The 22,073-nt window shown below is 35.2% G+C and overlaps 1 protein-coding gene across 3 annotated transcripts in view; it reads left to right on the top strand.

The window, feature by feature from the left end:
- Myo81F (unconventional myosin 81F) overlaps positions 1–22,073 on the top strand; it is a 454,212-nt gene that overhangs the window by 278,750 nt on the left and 153,389 nt on the right. For all 3 annotated transcript variants that reach the window (XM_090398885.1, XM_090398887.1, XM_090398886.1), the window contains one exon: positions 6,653–6,842. In XM_090398885.1, the coding sequence (XP_090255011.1) occupies positions 6,653–6,842 (190 nt within the window). The remainder of the gene's footprint in view (positions 1–6,652; positions 6,843–22,073) is intronic.

Genomic DNA, 22,073 nt, shown 5'->3' on the forward strand with positions numbered 1-22,073 from the left:
AAACTTCACAGTAAAACTTGCCATTAACAGTTTGACCAGGAGGGAGGAATTCCTTGTGGACAATGTCTTGGATGTAAAAAAAACAAAAAAAACAATATTCACTTGATGAACCTTATTATTATTATTATTTGACACCTCCAGGGAGTCCAGACTCATCAAGGGAGGTCACCTGCTCTACAACTCTGTCTCCACCATGCAATCACCAACTAACCACAACTCCACCAACGCCATCTACTGCCGACCACCACCACTCGCATTTCCACAGACAATCACAAACATCCATGCCCACAGCGGGATTCGAACCCACAGCCTTTGGGCTGGAGAGCAAATATGCTGTCCACTCGGCCAATCAGGCCGGCAAACTTGATGTTTTTTTTTGTTGTTGTTTTGTTTCTTTTTCTGTGATGAATTTTGGCAAGTTCCAAATGCTTCCTTAGGCATTCATTGGTTTTCTGCAGCAGTTTTTTTTAGGTTGGAAGCAAAATTTGATGCAGATTCTTTGCTCCTTAAAATCCACCATTTAAGTTGGAGAAGGAAATTGCCAAACCACTAAGACATAGCATTACAAAAACACACATAACCCAAGAATGCATACTCTCAGATTGCTAGCTGTTGGCATGCTGACTCACATACTGCTCACCCCTATAGTGGCAGAAGGCTGTACTGCAACCAGTTCACATGTGACATTAAAATTCCCTAAATTTTTGGGTAGTACCTCATAATTTTACTTTGAAAACAATTGAGCAAAATCTGTATGTATTTCTTTTTAAATTTTGTTTAAATATTTCTGAAAAGATAGCATATTCAATGCACTTCATTCGTGATCTGTCATCTTTTTAATGTCTGTTTAGCAAGAGCATTCAGCTGAAAATGGAAAACAACTCTTTGATTTTTAGCATTGTTACCTTAATATTAATAAGCATGTAGTGATTGTAGTATTATTACTTTTAATATTTTATTATTATTATTTTCCTGACCTCATTCTTGGAGGTCAACATAGTCTATCATTCCAATCCTTAAACTCATCCACTGTCTGCACATTCACCACTCTCTCAGACAATGCATTCTATGGCTATACCACTCTCCATACAAAAAACTTACCTTAACATTTTACCAACCAACTTCCTTTTACAGCTCCTTCTTCTCATTCTATCACATGAAAAATCTCCTCAGTGTTAACACAATTATAACATTTCAACAGCTTAAATGTTTCGATCATATCCTCCCCTTTTGTCTTCTATCCACCAAACCTAGTAGTCTGCATCCCCTCAATCTATCCTCATAATCAACATTGTATAGTCTTGATATCATTTTTGTTATCCGTCTCTGCACCTCTCTCTCCAAGGTTACTTCATCCCCTTCAAATCCCAGTGACTAGATCTGAGCCCAGAAATCCAGATATGGTCTGATCAAAGCTTTATACAGATGGACTACCACATTTTTATCTCTTGTGGTTAGGGTTCTCTTTAACATTGCAGCAGTTCTCTGAGATCTCCATAACCTTTACAATTATGTCCTCAGAACTTCAAATCTCTGTTCACAAACATCCCAAGATCCCTTATTTTCTCCACTTCCAGTATAACTCCACCAAATGAATATGAAGGATCCCATTTATGGATCTCAAATTTTAAAACCTTCATTTAGTTGCATTAAACTGACAGATATATTTTTATGATATTCCATCCACAAAAAGTTGGAAACCGTATGTTGGTAACCAAATGTAATCTTTTTTCCATGCTTCTTTAGACCTCCACTAAACAGGCAGTGGTGGTGCAATAGATGATGAAAATCATCTCCCACTTGAACATAAATTTGATCCATATTTTTGATTATTCCTGGTTAAACTTATGTAAAATTGTAAGATGATTAAAGCTCATGTTTTTACTTAACGATGTTAGTTAAAATATTTCAATGCATTTTGCCATTAATTTCTTTTGAAATTATCACTACAAACTTGGTACGAATTCACAGCATCAACAAATCATTGACCAAATGTATTTTGTTATTATTTTTGAATTAGTTGAAATCACATAAAACATGCTCATGTTTTGTGTGTTTCGAACCAAAGCGCATATCTTATGTGGCCAGGGTCTCTAATGCTACATCATCTGGTGAGTGATTTCTGCATATCATGCAATCTTAATCTTTGTTTCCTGTTAAGGATTCCATGTGATGCATAGGTCCTTTTGATTCTTACAAATCATTTTATTGGTTATTGTTAATAGCATCATTCCTGTTCTCTGCTATAATTTTCAGGGACCTGTCTGCTATCTATATATGCTTTCCTGGTCTGTGCTTCACATGTTAATACACCTAGATATTTCTCAAATGGTTGTCGACCCTTAATCAAACAAAGTTCTGGAGTTTCTGAGGTTGTTTGAAAGTAACCTGTGTATGATGTCAGATCCTTCCAAACAATCATTATTATTATTATTATTATATGATACCTCCAGGGAATCAAAGACTCGTTGGATGAGAGTGTGCAAACAGCATCGAACGATTGATCATCTTCCAAATACTAACTGCACTCAAACTTGCTTAACTTTTTGCGTGAGCCATTAGTAGCAGAGACTCTACCAATCAACCAACCTTTGCATTATAACATGGAAAATTTTCAAAATGTCGTGGAAAAACTAAAAATGCAGCTTGTGCCTATAGTTCAAACAAAGGTGATCATTAGAAGAAAAGCAACCCAAAAAAAAACTTTAAAACATTAATCCCACTCTTTTTGAAAAGAGAGTGGGATTAATGCTTATGATTTATGCTTCCGTGCATGGAATTTCCCCTTTAATCTGCTAGGAAGTTGACCTTGTTTAGCCTTTTCTGTTTTGTAGGGTTTACTATGCTAGCTGTGTTGGTATTACTTTCATAGTTTGTGTTTACTAGTTACTTAGGTAGAGTATGTTTCAGATAGAATGTATTTGAGATCTTTTCATATATATACACAAGAGAAGCAGAAAAAGTAATTCTTTTTGGGGACCTAAACTGTATTATGTAAGTAAAATATAGACTTTATTAAAACACTTAAGGAATTGAACAATGTAGTTAAGGATATAAATTAAATTAAACTTTAATAAATATTTTCTCAGTGTACAGAAAACCCACCCATACAGGCAGATACATTCACCAACAATCCCACCATCCCCCCTCACAACAATATGGAGTAGTGAAAACACTATACAACAGGGCTAAACTAATCTGTTCAAACGACTTAGCCCTAAACACTGAACTAAATCACATCCTCAACACTTTCTCAGCCAATGGCTACCCCCCCAAAAAAAATCCAAAAAATATTAGAACCTACAAACCACAGATCCCCTCCCCCCCTCCACAACAAGGATTACTCTAAATCCATCACCATTCCCTACATCCGAGGCACCTCAGAAAAGATTACCAAAATTTTAAAAAAACATGACCTGACCTCCTGTTACAAACCTTACAGAAAATTGGCATCCCTTATCCGCGCCACTAAAGACCAACCACTTCCCCTAGACCTACCTGGTGTTTACCAGGTCCCTTGCAGTTGTAAACTGTCTTACTTTGGCCAAACAGGCAGGACAGCAAATATCAAAATTTCAGAACACAAGGACTACATCCGTTTTCACAAATACAGTCATTCTGGACTTGCAGACCATGCTCTGGATACACGCCACAGAATACGGTGGAAGAAAGCTACAATGATACACCGTAGCAAATACAAATTTGAAAGACTCTTTATGGAATCAGCCTTAGCCCTAAGAAATTCTCCAAACCTCAACAAATTTAGTTGTATGCGACTGCCCCAAATTTGGGAGGCCTACATCAGCAGACCTTCAGCCCAACGGCCAAGAACACCTACTTAGCCCACTAGAGGGCACCATCAGGACTGTTAGGAGAACAATAGCTTCATCTCTTCATTCCCAGTTTCTGTGTTGTAATGCCTACGTGCACGTAACTTTTTTATAAGTTCCCTTTAGAAGATGGCAATGTGACATTGCCGAAATATCGGAAAATATTTATTAAAGTTTAATTTAATTTATATCCTTAACTACGTTGTTCAATTCCTTAAGTGTTTTAATAATGCATAACCAACGTATAAGCCTGTCTACGAGAATAAAATATAGACATACAGAAATGTATTAAAAAAATTTGGAGAAACAAATACAGAACTAACAGGAATGTTAACTTCCTGTTAAATTTCTGCTTAGAACCTAAACTAGTCTTGACTAACACAATTCTACAACATAAAGATGTATATACATTTGCATGGAAAAAACACTCAAGAAAGGGTCATTGATTATATCATTGCTCACATTCATAATTTAGATGTAGGATAACACAAAAATACAGGGGATTTTTAAAAAAAAAAGTGGGAGGTAATCACCATCTCATTTTGAGCAGAATGAATATTATGAATATCATGACATAAAAAAGAGTGAGAAATGTTTGAAAAAATCAGACAGCTTTCAAATGTGAACCAGATGGCAAAATTTTCAGATATTATTGAAAATGAAGATAAAAGCATTTGAGAACAGGAAATAAAACTTAGAGACAGTGGTAACCTGAGAAAAATGATAAGTGCAGCCAGGTGAGGGGCATGCGATGAAGTTGTCTGCAAGGATAGCAAAATAAGAAAACTTCTGCAAGGATATATTATTAATATTACATTATATATAATAATATATAATATAGATTATGGAATTTATGGTGATAATGAGACTGTGCATAATGTGGCATTATAATCCTGTACTTTTCAAAGCTAGAATAAGCTTTTCTTTAAAGAAGGGTGGATTAATGTTTACTGTTTAAGTTTTGGTGCATAGTGTTTTTCTTTTCTCCTAGGAAGTTGGCTTTTAGCCTTTGTGGTGAATGGGAAGTTTTGTAAGACAAAGGAGTCTCAAGATTTTAGAATGCTCACTGCCATTTCTCTTTTTTTATTATTATTATTATAACCATTTTTTTGGATTCTTTTTCCCATATTGCTGGAACTCTTGTTTATCCAGTCATAGCTATAATAACACCAGTTTTATGTGATGGATAGTGATGGGATATTGCACGAAGATGTCTTCCTGCATGTGTGCATGCTGGTTATCTGTATACTGAATAGCTAAGTTTATTCTGTTTTCCTCCAGAAGAGCATCAGAAAAAGAAGGGATCTTTATTTGTTTTTTTAATTTGATAGCTTTATATGGGAATGACTGTTATTAAAATGATTGGCAAGTTCTGTCATTATTTTGCCAAGCTAGGCCATATAATGAATACATCATCTACAAAGGTCATAATTTTTAGTCAAATAGGTTGACTTAAAGTAATGATAGTTAAGCCTATTGCTAGCCCTTCTTTTTACTTGTGGAATTTATCTTGGAATTGGAGGAATATGTTGTTGATGCATTGTTCAAATAATGTCAGTATCTGGTGGAAATAGTTCTTATAATAATCCTATAGCTTTCAAGGTAGTACATTGGTGAAGTGGTTGATCATATCCAGGAATGATGGTCAGTTTGGGAGTTCAGTTATGATATCCTTAGTTTTTGTAACTCAGTAGAAGTGGTGTTGCACTCTACAGCACTTGACTGCATGAAGGAAGACTTATAAGTTTGAGTCTAGTCGCAGGCTGGAGGATCTTTTTCTAAGCCTTTTTTTAACCGGTTCCTGAGTTAGTCGATTTCTGGCATGGGCAAGTGGGTTTTTTCTCCCGGAGACTTGGGTTTTTGTCCCATAAACTCAAGACAATTGGCCGTCAAACCCACACTATTTTCAGACATTAAAAATATTGTTAGGGTTAGGGACCACGAGATGGTGGCAATTGTTAGCCTCCCTCTTCACTGCATACCGATTAATTAGTGATAGCCTTGGGCCAGCTATCTCTGATTGGGTACCAGTGGAGATTGAACTGCCCACTCAATCTACAAAAGTTAGGTAGGAGGCCTCGCCTACTCCCTATATGGGAATAAAAAGGCATTAGCTAATTTGATTTTTGATATCCTTAGTTTTTTCAGCGAATTGTGTGGTGTTCTTTACATAGGTGTACATTGTGCTATAAGGGCTTCTTGTTGTGCAAGATATTTAGAGAAGTATTCAAATATCTGACATCCACTATGTGCTGCAGTGGTATGTTTCATCATGTTGGAGGCTTAATGGAATATATACAGCACTCGGAAAGGATTAAAACTTTTAATGCTTCCAATATTTCGTCTCAGTCACTGAGACATCTTCAGGGATTACAAAAAACTAATGTAACACACACTCAAATACAACACAATATTAAGTGTGATACATGGGTAACACTAAAGTCCTATCTAGGTGGTGCACCCTCCTAGATAGGACTTTAGTGACAAAGTTTCACTAACACCAATTATCTTTGGGCATACTGACTCAGTTTGTAAACAAACTCAGCTGCATTTCACTTATTTTTGATATGCCTTACATTGGTATACAAACTTAACAATGCCATCCTCTTTTAGGCTATTCACCAATACCATCACTCTGTACTTCATCTGCTGTGGTACACCATTTAGTCTGATCATACCTGTTTCCCTGATCCTGACTTATTTCATTTCATATCCCTCCCATCTTTATTTCTATGCATTCCATCCCTTCTTCCTGTCATAATCACATCTTCAACCTTGTATCCATTATTTATATTTAATGTTTATAATTTTATTTAATCTAGGTGCCGTCGCAGCTCTGCAACATTTAGTAAATATAATACTTTGTCAAGAAAAGGTCCAACTCTTGCTCTAGGTGGAGGAGAATGTAGATTCTTATTCCGTAAGCGTTTATTCCGAAATCCAAGAGAAATTCCTCAAGATCCTATAGAAATCAACTTATTGTTTGCTCAAGCTGTCCATGGTGTTGTAAAGGTAGCTATATGTACTATTGGTATATAGAAATAAGGTTTTGAAAGTTAAAATGAAGTTTATATTTTAGGAAAATGCATATTCATTTTTAATTTGAATATTAAATGTTATGTGTTTCATCTCCCTTATTTGAACATATTTCCTTGCCATGCCAGACAGCTACATGCCTGCTATTTTCTTCACCTCTTTCCATTGTTGTTTGTCATGTTTTTTATATATGCTTTGCTTTGGAAATTGCATTCTTCTTCACCCAACTGAGTTACAAATTATTGTTATTGGATTATTTTTGTGTTGAATTTTGTAATAGATCGAATTATGTCTGTGTCATGTAAATTTAGTTGTTTTTCCATGTGTGTGAAATCAGTTTTTTGAAGCTAGGCTGTTCCTGTTTTAACAGCATCAGGTTTTGTTTGCATTTTTAGTAGTGAGCTGTCATCCATGAACAGAAGCACATACTTTTTTTATTCTGGGGAATTAATGACATGTCATTAAATTGTCAAATACTTGCACACAAAATGTAAACATATCCTAAATTATTACTTTCAAGCTCCTCAAAATTAGTAGTAACAGCTTAGAAATTCCAAATAACTTTTTATCATTTAGGACAGCAGTTCTCAACCCTATGCCCATTGGCACAAATGCACACCTTGCATAGCTATTTGCATGTGCCCATTGTCAATCATTAAATAAGGAAAAAATTAAATTAAAACTGGAAAATATGTCTTCCCCTAGTAGTAATATTTATTTAAATTGGGAAAAAATGTTAACATTTATGTTATGTTACAAACATTTTGTAATTCCCCTGTTTTCAACTAGGAATATAATTAAATCAAAAAACAGATCTAGACTTACCAATGCCAACCTTGACAACTGTTTATGAATAGGAACATCATCATCACTCCCAGCTGTGAGAAACATAGTGCCAAAGATCACATTAATTTAATTAATTTGGTGACATACAATATTATTTTTTTAACTACATTTCTATATATTTTAAATAAATCTGAAGAAAAATCTTTTATGTATGAAATTGTGTTTTGTTATTTTTAATAATTATAATGACAATGAATGATTATCAAATAATTTAGTTGTATAATAAATGTTACATGTGTATTATCCTATTTTCATAGCTAATTAATTTGTTAATTGTTATCATTTGATATGATAAGCAAGTATAAATTTTCATAGAAAAAAAAATATTGGTGCTCGCCACTCTCTTCCCAATCTCGAATGCGCCCACGACCACAGCCAGGTTGAGAACCCTTGAGTTAGGATGTCATCATGCATGTACAAATCATTGGTTTTGATTGCAAGGTTGCCATAACCATACCCTATGTTAGGGACATTTCAGAACAATACAACATCAAGACAATTTTCAAACCCCCAGCAAAATTAAGAAATTTACTTAGTTCCTCTAAAGATCCTCTTCTATACCTTACCCACCCAGCAGTTTACAAAATTCAGTGTACCTTTAACCTAACTTACATAGGGGAATCAGGATGCATCATCCCAATCAGAAAAGATGAACACGAATGCCACATTAAATACCTCCACTATGGTAAAACAGGCCTATCAGACCACACACTCCAAACATGTCACAGAATTGACTGGAAAGGCACTAAGTCTCTACACTATACCAAAACCTGGTTTGAAAGAGAATTCAAAGAAGCTTGTGAAATGCTAAAACATCATCCAGATCTGCATATAACTGATGGATTAATTATTCCAAGAATGTGGAGGACCCATCCTCAATCCAGAACAATCCCTATCTTTATTTATCAATGTGTTCTGCAACATCCAAGTAATCCTTTGAACTATTTTGCCATGAAAGGACTGTAGAAATTGTTTATTGTAGTTCCATTTTTTTTTCTCACCAGAGGTCAGGCTAGGATAAATGATTAACAAATATTTAGGTTCATTTTATTTTTATATAGTGCAGCGGCATGTAGCTTGTATATTGTACATATGTATGTTGCTGATGATGACCTCAATACAGAGGTCAATGTCGATTGTTACTTGCTTAATGTTAAGTAATTATTCTAACACTTGTGTCTCCATAAATTCTTCACTATGAAGTGCAAATCATTAGGCTACTGAAAATGGTTTCTTTAATTTATTATTAATATTATTATTATATGGGTATCCTGGAGTCAAAACTCATTGCAGGAAATGAAACCCATACTAACCGTTATTCACTCAGTACCTATCATTAATGTACCCTCTAAGCTATGTGCATCCATGCCAGTCAAATAGAGCATGCACATGCCTAGTAACTGCATCAAAAATTTTTGCTTTCAGAATTTATAATTTACAGTCAGTAATTTCGAATGTACTATACAAACAAATTATATGATAAATCATACTCCTCACTTATTTTATTTAGTAATTTCTCCAATGTCTCCACTCCAATATTACTCTAACTCATTCCAACTTAATACACTTTATTTAACCTGCAGTGTGTGTGCAAACTAATGCTGATGCCAGCAAGTTGTAGAGGCATATTTGTTTATGCCTCTTCTCTTCAAGTGACTGTGCTGTTTGGATTTTTCTATCTACACAGATTTAATTTAATGCTTGTAATTTTACAGGTTACTGGAAAGAAAAAGGGCACTGTTAATATGAGAAATGTTACATTGTGATTTTAGTGTGTTAAACCTTCAAAATTAAAGTGGAAAAGAACTTCAAATTCATTTAAATTTAAGTGGCTAGATAAATGTGACATGACTTGTTTATAAACTGCATGCATATGCAGTATTTAAGTAGCTGAAGGAGTAAGCATTTAGGTTGCGCTTATTGAAATATTTAGCATGCAAATGTACAAGATTTTTTAACAAATCTTTTTATGCCTAAAATCGATTGTGTATCAAATTAAGAGTTTGTTAGACTATTACACTTTTTTTATAATCTTTGTCAAGTAGCTTTATTTTATCCTCCTACATGTTTTGCCAATCTTTTTCTATTGGCATCCTCAGGGAATACAAACTAGTAAGCTAAAATGAAGGTTACAGACTAGGTTATAACTGATAGTTCTAATTCATACAAAAAATTGGTATTGTGCGTGACAATGTGCGTGTCTCGTTAACGTGATTTATTCGTTATGGCTCATTACGTAATTGTTATGAAAGTTCATTTCTTTGATGTTTAATGATCTGATAAAAGTTTTCCAAATTTCTGGTAAAATTAGACCTTGATTCTTGTTTAGGTTTTCAGTTTTATGGGTGACTGTAGCTGCTTCTTTAAAGGTTCTTGAATGGTAGTTATCTTCTATGTATGGCATAAGGCTCTTATCCCACTCAATGTGATGGTTAGTAGAGGCAAAGTGGCATGAAAGGCCGGAAATGTCTTCTCTGTTATTTCTGACATATCCTATGTGTTCTTTCTTTCTCGTTTCAAAGCTTCTAGAGGAAATGTCAGAAATAACAGACAAGACATTTCAGGCCTTTCATGCCACTTTGCCTCTACTAACCATCACATTGAGTGGGATAAGAGCCTTATGCCATACATAGAAGATAACTACCATTCAAGAACCTTTAAAGAAGCAGCTACAGTCACCCATAAAACTGAAAACCTAAACAAGAATCAAGGTCTAATTTTACCAGAAATTTGGAAAACTTTTATCAGATCATTAAACATCAAAGAAATGAACTTTCATAACAATTATGTAATGAGCCATAACGAATAAATCACGTTAACGAGACACGCACATTGTCACGCACAATACCAATTTTTTGTATGAATTAGAACTATCAGTTATAATCTAGTCTGTAACCTTCATTTTAGCTTACTAGTTTGTATTCCGTGAGGATGCCAATAGAAAAAGATTGGCGAAACATGTAGGAGGATAAAATAAAGCTACTTGACAAAGATTATAAAAAAAGTGTAATAGTCTTATGAATAATTGTCAAGAAAAAATTCAACATTAAGAGTTTGTTGTTTGCGACATTTGCTAGCATGAGCAAAGACTATTGCACACATTGAGTGTGAGACTATGCATAGAAACTTGAACACAAAATGTTTTTCATGTGCACATGGGCTGGCAAAAATTAAAGGGCACATTTCCTATCATACCTCTTTTTAAATTCATTCACCACTCTTCAAACAGAAATTTCAGTCCACACCCTTAATAACCACACACAACTTCTAGAAATGATTCCCTGTTCTCTCCCTACTCAGCATGTATTCAAAAATTTCTTTTGTGTTGGTCTTAGAGAATCCAAGTAACTTATAAGTTTCTACTATGGCTGCTCTCCTTTATCTGTTAAATAAACTCTACAACCCAAACATCTTGAGTCTCTCCTCATAGGGAACAGTCCTCAGACCTGTCACCAACTTGGTCACTTATCTTTGAATCCTCTCCACCAATCCCCAAGAAATAGAAGTGACCAAATCTTTGCAATGTAGGCAACATGTGACCGTCATAGCCTTATAAAAAGAGATAATAATCCCTATCTTTACTTATCAATGTGTTCTTCAACATCCGAGTAATCCTTTGAACTATTTTGCCAACTTTTGCAATATGCCATCATTCTCTAACCTCATCAATTTCCTGCATTCCAGCACCATCAGTGTGATACGTAGTATGTAACCTTTTCAATCCAAAGTGCATAAGGTTACATTTTGCAACATTAAATTTAGCAAGGAAGTTTTTGAAATCCTTTACCCAAGTGTAAGAAAAATAAGAAAACAGACTTTGTGCATGAAATCTTCATGATTAGACTGCTTGTGTATAGAGAAGGTTGACTTCACATCAGTTACCTTATTATTTATTATCTTAGTGTTGCCTTATTCTACATTAATTCAACCTTGGTATCTTTCTGGGTCTGGCTGTCACTTATGACACATCAATAAAGGTCACAACTGGTCTGGGTAGTGACCCTTCCCATAATGCATAGCAATACACACACACACACACATTCAAAAGAAAATATGCTTTATCTTATGAAATTATTATTATGTGACACCTCCAGGGAGTCCAAAGACTCATCAAGGGAGAATGTGCCAACACCATCAAATGATTCTTCCCCTTCTACTACTAACCGCACTCAAACCTGCTTAGCTCTTTGTGAGCCATTAGTAGCAAAGGCTTTACCACTTGACCAACCTTTGTTGGCAAACGAAACATTTGTCAACAAAAGGTGAGTTAGCCGGTTTCCGTGCAGAGATTGAGGTTTTTTCACCAGAAAACTAGGGTTTTTCGTTCTCCAGAACAGGCAAACCGGCCCTGTGAACACAGGCATCTACAGAGATAGGACACATGGGAGGCTATCCTCGATAGGGTAGCAGTTAAATGAATATAAAATATTTTATCTTAAATACTAAGGCAGTTGAGGTGAAGTCAACAGCATATATATTTATAGATAGATACATTATATATAGATAGATAATCTCTTACACCAGCATATAGAATTGGAAAAAGGTAACATGGAAAAAGTAAAATATCAGTTGCTGCATGTGTTTTTAACAAATTTAGAGGATGATAAATAAATTCTTAATGCTATTTCTGATGAACAGTGATCAGGGAAATATTTGTAGAAAATTCATGCAGCAGAAATTAACTCTCTTTGTGAAAGTTTGGTCATTAAGTAACCTAATTGCCTTCTTTTCTTTTTTTTTTTTTGTTGAGTGAAGGATTTTAAAAGCTCTTATAGAGGCACTCAAATTCAAAAGCAATATGTATTCGGTTGATTTCTTATTTGTGTAGAGTTAATTAGTTGTTAAAAGGTACACAGTGTTATGAATTTCATCCATGAAATATTTTAAATGGTAATCCAATACATGAAAAGTTGTTCACTGCACTGCTGTGCATTGGCATTATGGATGAACAGAAAGCCAAGAAAAAAATAACACTTTCACACTGGATTTAAAAACTTGTAGATTGTAAAAAGAATGAATGAAGAGAAAGAAAAATTTATTCTCTGAGTTTGATGTTAAGCTGTGAACAAAGGGGTTAAATATCTGCTACCGTTGCTGCTTGTTTTCACAGATTTAGTTGAGACAGAGAGAAGGCAAGCAGGGAATTATTGATACCACTTCTGATGAATGAATAGTATCATGAAAATAGTTATAGAAAATGCAAACAGATGAAACCCTTTGTGAAAGGTGAGTGAATGTGTGAGAAGTTGATCACTTATAAACCTAACTGATCTCTTCTGTACTGAATCAAGAATTTTTAGGGCTCTTAGAGGCTCTTCCAATTTCAATTTTTGGACACATTTGTGATTTGTATAGAGTTAATAGCTGTTCATATAGAAAGTGAAAACTTGAATGAAAGCCAAAACCTAATTTTTTCGAAACCTATAGACTGTAAAAGGGAAATTTGAAGAGTTGATATTTGAAACATGTTTATGCCAAGAAATGTTTGAGGTTAGATTATCCCAAGAAGAGAAATCTCATCTTGTTTAGAAATTTGAGTGCTGTCCAAAATAAGACAGGAAGGAGAAGATTCTCTTTTCACAAGAAATAAAGTAGGATTGAGTTTTGTTAGCATTTAAATTAACAAAATTATCAGTGACCCATTGAAGACTGGTTTGGAGATCTTCTTCTTCTTCTTCTGCAGCTTCTCCCACTTAAGTGGGGTCACTGTTTGTTATGAGTCTCCTCCACACCTTCCTGTCTTGGGCTGTCACCACATCCAAGGAGATCAGAATTTTAAATTGTCAAACTTGATATTCTAGAAGTTTTGGTATTTGTGTAATGCAAGGATTGTTAAATGAGGAGTGCATTATACTGTCATAAGTAACCTTATGGATGATTTGCATTCAAATGGACTGAAAAAATAGCTCCTTGTGGAACACTTGAATTACTTGTACAGTTTGATATTAAAGATTCATCTGTCATCACATGCAATGTTATGGTAATGAATGAATTTGCAGAAGTTAATATCCCATATAATAATGGGAGTTTTATTATAGACTTTTATGCTAAACTTGATCAAATACTTTAGATATGTCAAGAGTGGCCACTTAAGCTTCTCTGAACTTTTCCATGGCATTTATCCAAAGGTGAATGATATAAGCAAGATTATCTGTTGATGAACAGTGGAAAAACCCATGCAGGTAATCATTTATTAGAATATGTTTATTCCAAGAAGCAAAACTACTGCTATGCTTCATGAATACTTTACTTCTGTGATTCAAGATAGCATAGAATTAGTGTTCATAGTTTAGAAAGAAATGAAGTGAGAAAATTTGGATGGTTATTTGATGATAAGGAATTATTTACACTTCTCAGGAAATATGTTGAATATTCAAATACTAATTCAAATATGCTGATATTCAATTTGCAGAATAGTGGAATAGGAAAGAGTAAAAAAAAAACAATTATGGAACCTCTAGAGCACAAAACTTCTAACAGTTGGAGAAATGCCATTAAGAACTTTTTTGTTATCCTTTTCAGACAATATTTTCATTTTCTTTCAATTTTATTTCTTTCAAGTGCATAGAATACTGTGTGTTTGGAATCGTAGAAGGCCATTTAGCAAGATGCTCACTGCCTGAATCAAAAGAAAATGAAGAAGCCAGGAGAATTGGCTATTTCTGCAACCAATGATGCTCTAGAATCCTTCAAGTGCAATAGAGTAAAAGCAATATTGAACAAAAGTTACAGCCAGTAGCTTTGGCAAGAGACCAGAAAACACACTGCCATTTGGACATGATGTAAGGTTTCTGCTTTTAGCCATTTCAAATTACGTTTTTACTATTGATAATTTGGAGAGGGGGGGGGGTCATTAACAGTAAACATTCCAGCTTCAATTTGCCTCTTTGACTTGAGTCTTAGATTTGCCCAAGTTCCAAACAAGTGGAAAGAGGACAAAATTACAGAGCAATCTGTTTGTCTGGAGTTGTGGTTAAAGGTGTTAGGGAGATTAGTAAGGACCAGGATTCAGAATTTGGTTGATGACAAATAACCATTCTTTTTGATGGACCGCATGGGTTTGCTAAAGGAAGATCGTGTTTTAGCAATCTACTTACTATAACAAGGTGGCAGGTGGATTGGATAAAGGGGAATCATACATAGTGGTATATTTAGATTTTGTTAAAGCCTCTGATGAATTGTCATATGACAAGCTGATAAATAAACTGGCACAGATAGGGTTGGATAGTAGATTAATGCACTGGATTGGAGATTGGCTGTGATAGGTACCAGCAAGTTGCATATAGGGAGCGATATCCCAGAGGAAGAAAAGTGACCAGTGTTGTGCCCCAGGGTCTGTTTTGGGTCCATTGCCGTTCAGTTTGTATGTAAATGATATTGGGAAGGGCTTCAATGGAAATATATAGTTATATGCATAAGCTCACAGGAAAGAATTTAAAATAATAAGTGGAAGAAAAGAGACTAAAAGCCTAAAGTCCTATGAGGGGCACCCTCTATGGATGCTGTTGTCTAGCTTTAGCTGTTGGACAGAAGGCCAAATGATTAAAGTTTCCCAAATCTTAGGAAACAAAACTGATGCTGATTCCAAGAAAAATCTTTCAGGTTTATGTGATACTGTGAAGCATAGTAGTTTTTTTCCTATTTATATTTGATTCTGTGCAAGGTATTCAAAGCAAGGTCAGCTAGACTAGACTGACCATAATTTAATAAGATAATTTGCAAGAACAAGGAACCTTGTAAACACCTGGAACAGAGAGTGGGAGGTGGAACCTTAGAAGAGTGGATAAGGGCAGCCAGCTTCAGATGAGATTTTAAAGAAATTCAGAGATTAATTTTTTTTTAGTCTTGGCTATTTTTTCTTAGGTGCCCCAGATATAGAGAATGGTTAATAGCATTAGCAGTAATAGCATTAATAAGGGAGAATTCAAATGACAGGAAAGCCTGGGTAGAAGAAAGGTTTGAGATTCTTTTGAGAAGAGTTTTGATAAATCCATACTGTTGAGTGTGCGGATGGGAATGGGAAAGTTTATATATCTGTGTGGGTGGGTTTTCTGTAAACTTCCTGTAACGAAAGGGTGCCATTGGAGTATCTAGAATAGGTAGGCTTTTATTATTTTCTTTTTTTATGGTGTACTGGCTATTGAGATGGAGGAGGAAGGGGTCTAATATGTCTGAGCTATGTGGCCAAATAGAGAAAACATCATCAATACATCTTAGCCAGGTAGGATTTATATTCCTTAAAGAAATTGACTGGGGCAGGAGGGGGGGGGGGGAGTGCAAGCCCATGGTTGTACCTTCTGTCTGTTTATATATAAGTATCCTGCCAAGAAAAATAGCCAGCATGGATATCAAAATCAAAAAGATCAATTATATCAGGGGGAGAGCATTTTTCCATAAAGCAAGTGTGAAAGAGGAATGTTGTTAAATAGAGAGCTGACATTAATGATCACTGTGATATCATTATTATTTTAAACTAAAGATTTGAATTCTTTGAAATCTTTAATCTGTAGTAAAGTTTTTTTTTTATTTGAAGGTGCATTTGGAACTGCTTAATTGTCTGAGCAATTATTCTTCATGCCAGCAAAATGAAGGAATGATACATTAAGGAAACTTGCCTACTTCAGCAAAAATTAAGAAAAGATGTGTTTAAAAAACCTGCTTACTAGGAGAGGATATATTATTATAAATGGCTACTCCATCAAGTCCTTAGACTCATCTAGGGAGTCCCTAAACATCATGCCAAGCACTATCCAACAATCACATATTTTCATATTTATAAATTTAGAGACACAAAAACACACGTGTTGAAAAGATTATTTTACGAATTATTAATAAAATAATACTTGACGTTTCAACCCCTGTATCGAGGTCATCATCAGAAGGATACATGCGTATATGGAACCAAGCTACATGCTCTAGCCCGTAAACTAAATCTATGTAGTTAATTAATCTTTTTCCTAGCCTGACCTCTATCGATAATAAAATTAAATTAAATTAAATTTTTAAAAAATTAAAAAAAAAAAAATACAACTACAATAAACTGCTAAAGTCCTCATGTATTAATATTCTTCTGGATTTGTACAGTTCTGATTGTTATAATATGATTTCCTTCAGTTGCTGTTGAATGTTACAAACACTTCACCAGGTTGTCTTCTTGTAGTGGAATTTTTCTTTGGCTTGTTTAAGTTGTTATACAGGTTGTAGATGGGTCCTCCACATTCTTGAAATGGTTAGGCCATCATTTTTGTTGAGATTTGGGTTGTGTTTGAGCACTTCACATGACTCTTTAAATTTTCTCTCAAACCAGATTTTGGTGCAGTGTAGGGACTTGGTATTTTTCCAATCAATTCTGTGCTTTGTTTGGAGTGCGTGGTCAGAAAGGCCGGTTTTTTCAAAATGGAGGTATTTAATGTGTCGTTTGTGTTCGTCTTGCCTAATTGGGATAGTTTGCCCTGTTTCCCCTATGTATGGTATGTTACATGTGCATTGTATTTTGTATACCCCTTGGTGGGCTATTTGTGGAAGAGGATCTTTAGAACTAAGTATGTGTCCTAACTTATTCGATGGTTTTAATGTTGTATTTGTGTAGTGTTCTGTCTATTTTTTTCAGAAATGCCTCTAAAATAATGAATGGCAATAGCATTCCTGAAATCTTTTTTGTTCTTACTGGTATCGTTGTGGAGGATCTTGTGAATAGTTTTTTTTACTGTATCCATTTTTTATAAATGTTTGGTTGATGATCTTGTATTCCTGGTTTAGAGCTTGTTCATTAGAACAAATGGTTTGAGCTCTGTGTTTAAAGGTGCTTATGACACCTAGTTTTTGTGTTGGGTGCTGGTAAGAATTTTGAGAAGGAGAGACAGCCAGAGGGAAGACGTGTGATGAGTGTGTCTAGGAACGAAGAGAGTTGTTTTTTCCATTTCAGTGGTGAATTGGATACGTTTGTGTTGTTTGTTTAGGTGGTTAAGGAATGTATTTAGTTCTTCGCGGCCTTGGGGCCAAATAGCGAAAATATCGTCGACGTATCTTAGCCAAATTTTGGACTTTAGACATGCTGTCTCTAGAGCACGCTGCTCAAAGTCTTCCATATAAAAGTTAGCTATTGAGGGGGGGGAGCCCATGGCTGTACCCTCTTTTTGAAGGTAAAAATTGTTTTGCCACATGATATATCTGGAGCGGAGTATGTGGGCAAAGAGGGCCGTGATGTCGTGTGGAAATATGTTCTGTAAGAGCAAGATAGTGTCATTGGGACATTGGTGAAAAGGGAAGTTATGTCAAAGCTGACTAATAAATTTTGGTCATTGAGTGTAATGTTTTTAATTTTATTTATGAAATGTGTATTTTTTATGTAGGAAGGGGACTGACCTACCAATTCCTTGAGTGTGGCCGCTAAATTTTTGGCTAAGTGATTATTTGGGCTGTCAATTCCTTCGACAATCGGACATAGTGGTGTGCCTGGTTTGTGTGTTTTTGGCAGGCCATAAATTCTGGGTGCATGGGCATTTTCTTCCTGAGTATTCTGCAATTCAGCAGGTTCTTCTTTTAATAGCAGAAACTTTCCTTCCACTCTCTTCTGTTCTGAGCCTTCTCTTTCAAGGTTGTGTACCTGTCTCCATTCAGCATGTCATCTAGCATTGTTTTCCTTACTCTTCCTCTGAGTCTTTTTCCATCTATTTTTCCTTCGATGGCATCTCTGATGATTCCATTCCCCCTCAGAATATGTCCAATCCAGTTTCCCTTGTTTATTTTTATCCTCCTTAACAGACTTCTTTCGTCTTCTACTCTTTTTAAGACCTCTTCATTAATTATTTTATCTGTCCATTTGATTTTTTCCATCTTTCTCCAAATCCACATTTCAAAGCTTTCCAAAATCTTAATTTCTTCTTTTTTCAATGTCCAAGTTTCAACTGCATAGAGGGCAACACTCCACACCTAACATTTTATTAGTCTTTTCTTTAGGTTTCTGTCCATTTTACTTCTGAATAAATTCCATTTTCTATTAAAGGAATTTCTTCCCATCGCTATTCTTGCTTTTATGCCACTTTTACATCTTCCATCACTGCTAATAACACTTCTTAGATATTTAAATGTCTTTACTTGATTCAATTTTTCCCCATTTATTGTGATATCCATATTTGCCTCTTTCCTTGCTATTTTCATTACCTTTGTTTTTCTGGTGTTAATTTTCATTCCATAATCGATACATGATTCCGGTAATCTGTTCAACAGATGTTGTAGTCCTGTTTCAGTATTTGATAGTAATACCTTGTAATCTGCATATCTTATTGCAAATATCTGTCTACCTCCAATCTTTATTCCTTCTTCCGAATTCTCCAGTGCTTCTTTTAACGTTACTTCGGAACACATGTTAAACAAAATTGGTGACAGAGAACAGCCTTGTCTTACTCCTCCTCGTCCAATGATACCTGGTTCTGTTGTACCATATATGTCTCTCACCATGGCAGTTTGTCCCATATATAATATTATAAAATTAATACCTCATTATGCACGGGCATAATGAGGTATTAATTTTTTTGTTGTTTCTTCAGGCCATGTGTGGATGGATTTGATTAATTCAGTTGTTTTCTTTTTGATACATTTTGTGGGGTTGTAGTTTACCATTTGGTAGGTGTTGTGGTCCGATATCAAATGCTTCATTTTTTCAATGTATGTTGTACAGTCTAAAAGGACAGTGGCATTACCTTTATCTGCTTTCATGATTATAATGTCTTGGTTATTTGTTAAGTATTTAAGGGCCAGATTTTCGGGTTTTGTTTCAGTTGCTGCTTAGTTTTTTGTTTGAATTTAGTATACATGATGTTTCCATGCATATTTTATCAGCTAGATTGGTGGGGAGGGATCTTAAACCTCTCTCGATATATGATAAATGATATCAAGTTTGTTCACTGACCTCGGAGCAGTGGCGTAGTTCAAACCTTTCTTTAGCAGTGAGAGTTCACCTTGGGTGGGGTTGTGGTTTGATTGGTTGATAACCAAGCTGTGGTTTGATTGTGGTTGGTTGCTTCGAACTTCATTTGTGGGTGATTGGCTGCTCCTTGTGATGTCAGTTTGTGATTAGCTGTTCCTTTCATTATGGCGTCCTGATGATCTTGTGCTTTTCTGTTGTTGTAAGACTTGAAATTTCATTATTAATTTTTCTTTGTTTTTCAGTACTAAGTGCTTGGCCGAGTCATCTGTGATCCTGTCTAAAATCTCTCAAATTTCTGGATTAACGTAGTCGGATAGCTCTAGTTTAAGTTGTAGAACTTTGGCTTGGGTAGATGTTAGGTTTTTACGTGCCTCGTGGATTTGTTCTCATAACAAAGCTTTTTCCAACCGGGCATAAATACGGAGCGCTTTAGCTGATTTAAACTTCTTCTTTAGTTTAATGCAGTTGGGTATTAAGTTGCTGTCTCTACATAGTTTCAAAAAGGCTAGTCGATTCGTTAACAAGGAAATGTATCTTTAGCTTACTGTTGAGGCTGCACTGCTTGTGGGTCACATCTCCATGGATTATGATGATTCTTTCTTTTAAGGTTACACGGTGATCAGCATTCATATTTATAAATTTAGGGACACAAAAACACGTTGAAAAGATTATTTTACTAATTATTAATAACATATTTTGTTATATAACATATATAACATTCACATATTTTGTTTTGAACTCATTCATAATCGTGGCATCCACATCAGACATGGCAACCTATTCCACCCATTCATCATTATCCAAGCAAAAAATCTAGTCTTGCACCTCTGTTAACTACTCTTGCTTAGTTTCCAATGATGGCCCTTAGTTCTCCCACCAGTTTGTGTTCTGAAAAATTTCCTCTGTATTAATCTTCTAAAATTCCTGCAGTAATTTGCAAGTCTCAATCATATCACCCCTTTTCTGTCTATCAACCAATTTCTGTAACCCACAATCTTCAGCCTGTCCTCATAAAGTTTATTCCATAGACCTGATCCTCTCCACCTCTTCCTTGTCTCGAAGAAACTCAGGTGACCATATATGCATGCAGTAATGAAGATATGCCTTACCAGGGTTCTATAAAGAAGTATAATAACCCGCATGTCTCTGCTCGTTAGGATATTCTTCAGTAACGAAGAAATCTGATGAGCTGCTTTAGTCACTTTTGCAATATGTCCTCTAAACTTTAATTCCCTATTCACTAACACCCCCAGATCTCTGGCTTTATCAATTTCCTGGAGTACAGTTCTATCAATGTGATATACAGTTGGTAATCTTTTTATCCCAAAATGCATGACCTTACACTTTGCCACATTAAACTGATATCTATTCTCCTTTATCCAGACTGCCAGTCTATCCAAATCATCCTGCAAAATTTTAATTAATTTAATTTAATTTAATTATTTAATGTATTAACTATTGCTCTACCCAATTTTGCATCATCAGGAAACAACTGAATAGTTCCTCTTAGATCCTATATCGTTAATGTACAGATTAAATAGTAGCAGCCCAAGAGAGCCTTGTGGCACACTGCTAGTCACAGGCCTTCTACTGGACTCTACTCTTGGATAAACTACTCTCTGATATCTCTCCATCAACCATTTTCTTATCCATTTCACAAACTTTATATCCATCCCCATATGCTACAATTTATTGATTAGAATTCTATGCGTTATCTTTGCAAAATCCTGCAGTATCAGTGTAAACCCATTGCCATTATCTAACTCAGCACTGTATTATAAAGCGTAAGCAAATTACTGAGGCACCAACTACTCTCCACAAAACCATGTTCCCCCCCTCCCCCCCTCCCCCACACACACACATGCACACAAAGATATCCCATTTCTATCTATCCATTCCTGTATTTTGCTCTTGATCAACTTCTCTAGATATGCTGTTCAGTCAGTAATTTTTCTACATCCATCTTGGAGCCTCCTTTATACAATGGAACTATTTTCCCTTCTTTCCATCCCTTTGAGACTAATCCAGAGCCTAGACTTAGATTAAACAAGTCCAAGATACTGCCAATTCCATAGCACCATCTCATAAAACTTGAGCTAGTGTACCATCTAATCCTATAGCTGTATTCACATCAAGGTTCTGTAACATGCTGTGCACTTTCAGTTCATTTATCCCAGTTTCCATATAAGCTTTTGCCTCTCTTACTGCAATATGTCCCTCTGGATGATATGCTCTTGCAAAGTGTTCACGTAGTAATTCTACTATTATGTCTAATTCAGTTAGCTCCCTACCATCAGCATTAATTAAATTCATTTTGCCATGAACATTATACTTTTTACTTGGTTCTTTTTAATTTTGCTATCCATACCAGTAATTTTCTGTAAATTTAGAGTGTTAAAAAAGGGGGAATAAATGTGAATAAGGTGGTGACA

Source organism: Typopeltis vanoorti, chromosome 10, assembly GCF_054136105.1.
Source record: "Typopeltis vanoorti isolate ZY-2024b chromosome 10, IOZ_Tvanoo_1.0, whole genome shotgun sequence".
NCBI classification, from domain to species: Eukaryota; Metazoa; Arthropoda; class Arachnida; order Uropygi; family Thelyphonidae; genus Typopeltis; species Typopeltis vanoorti.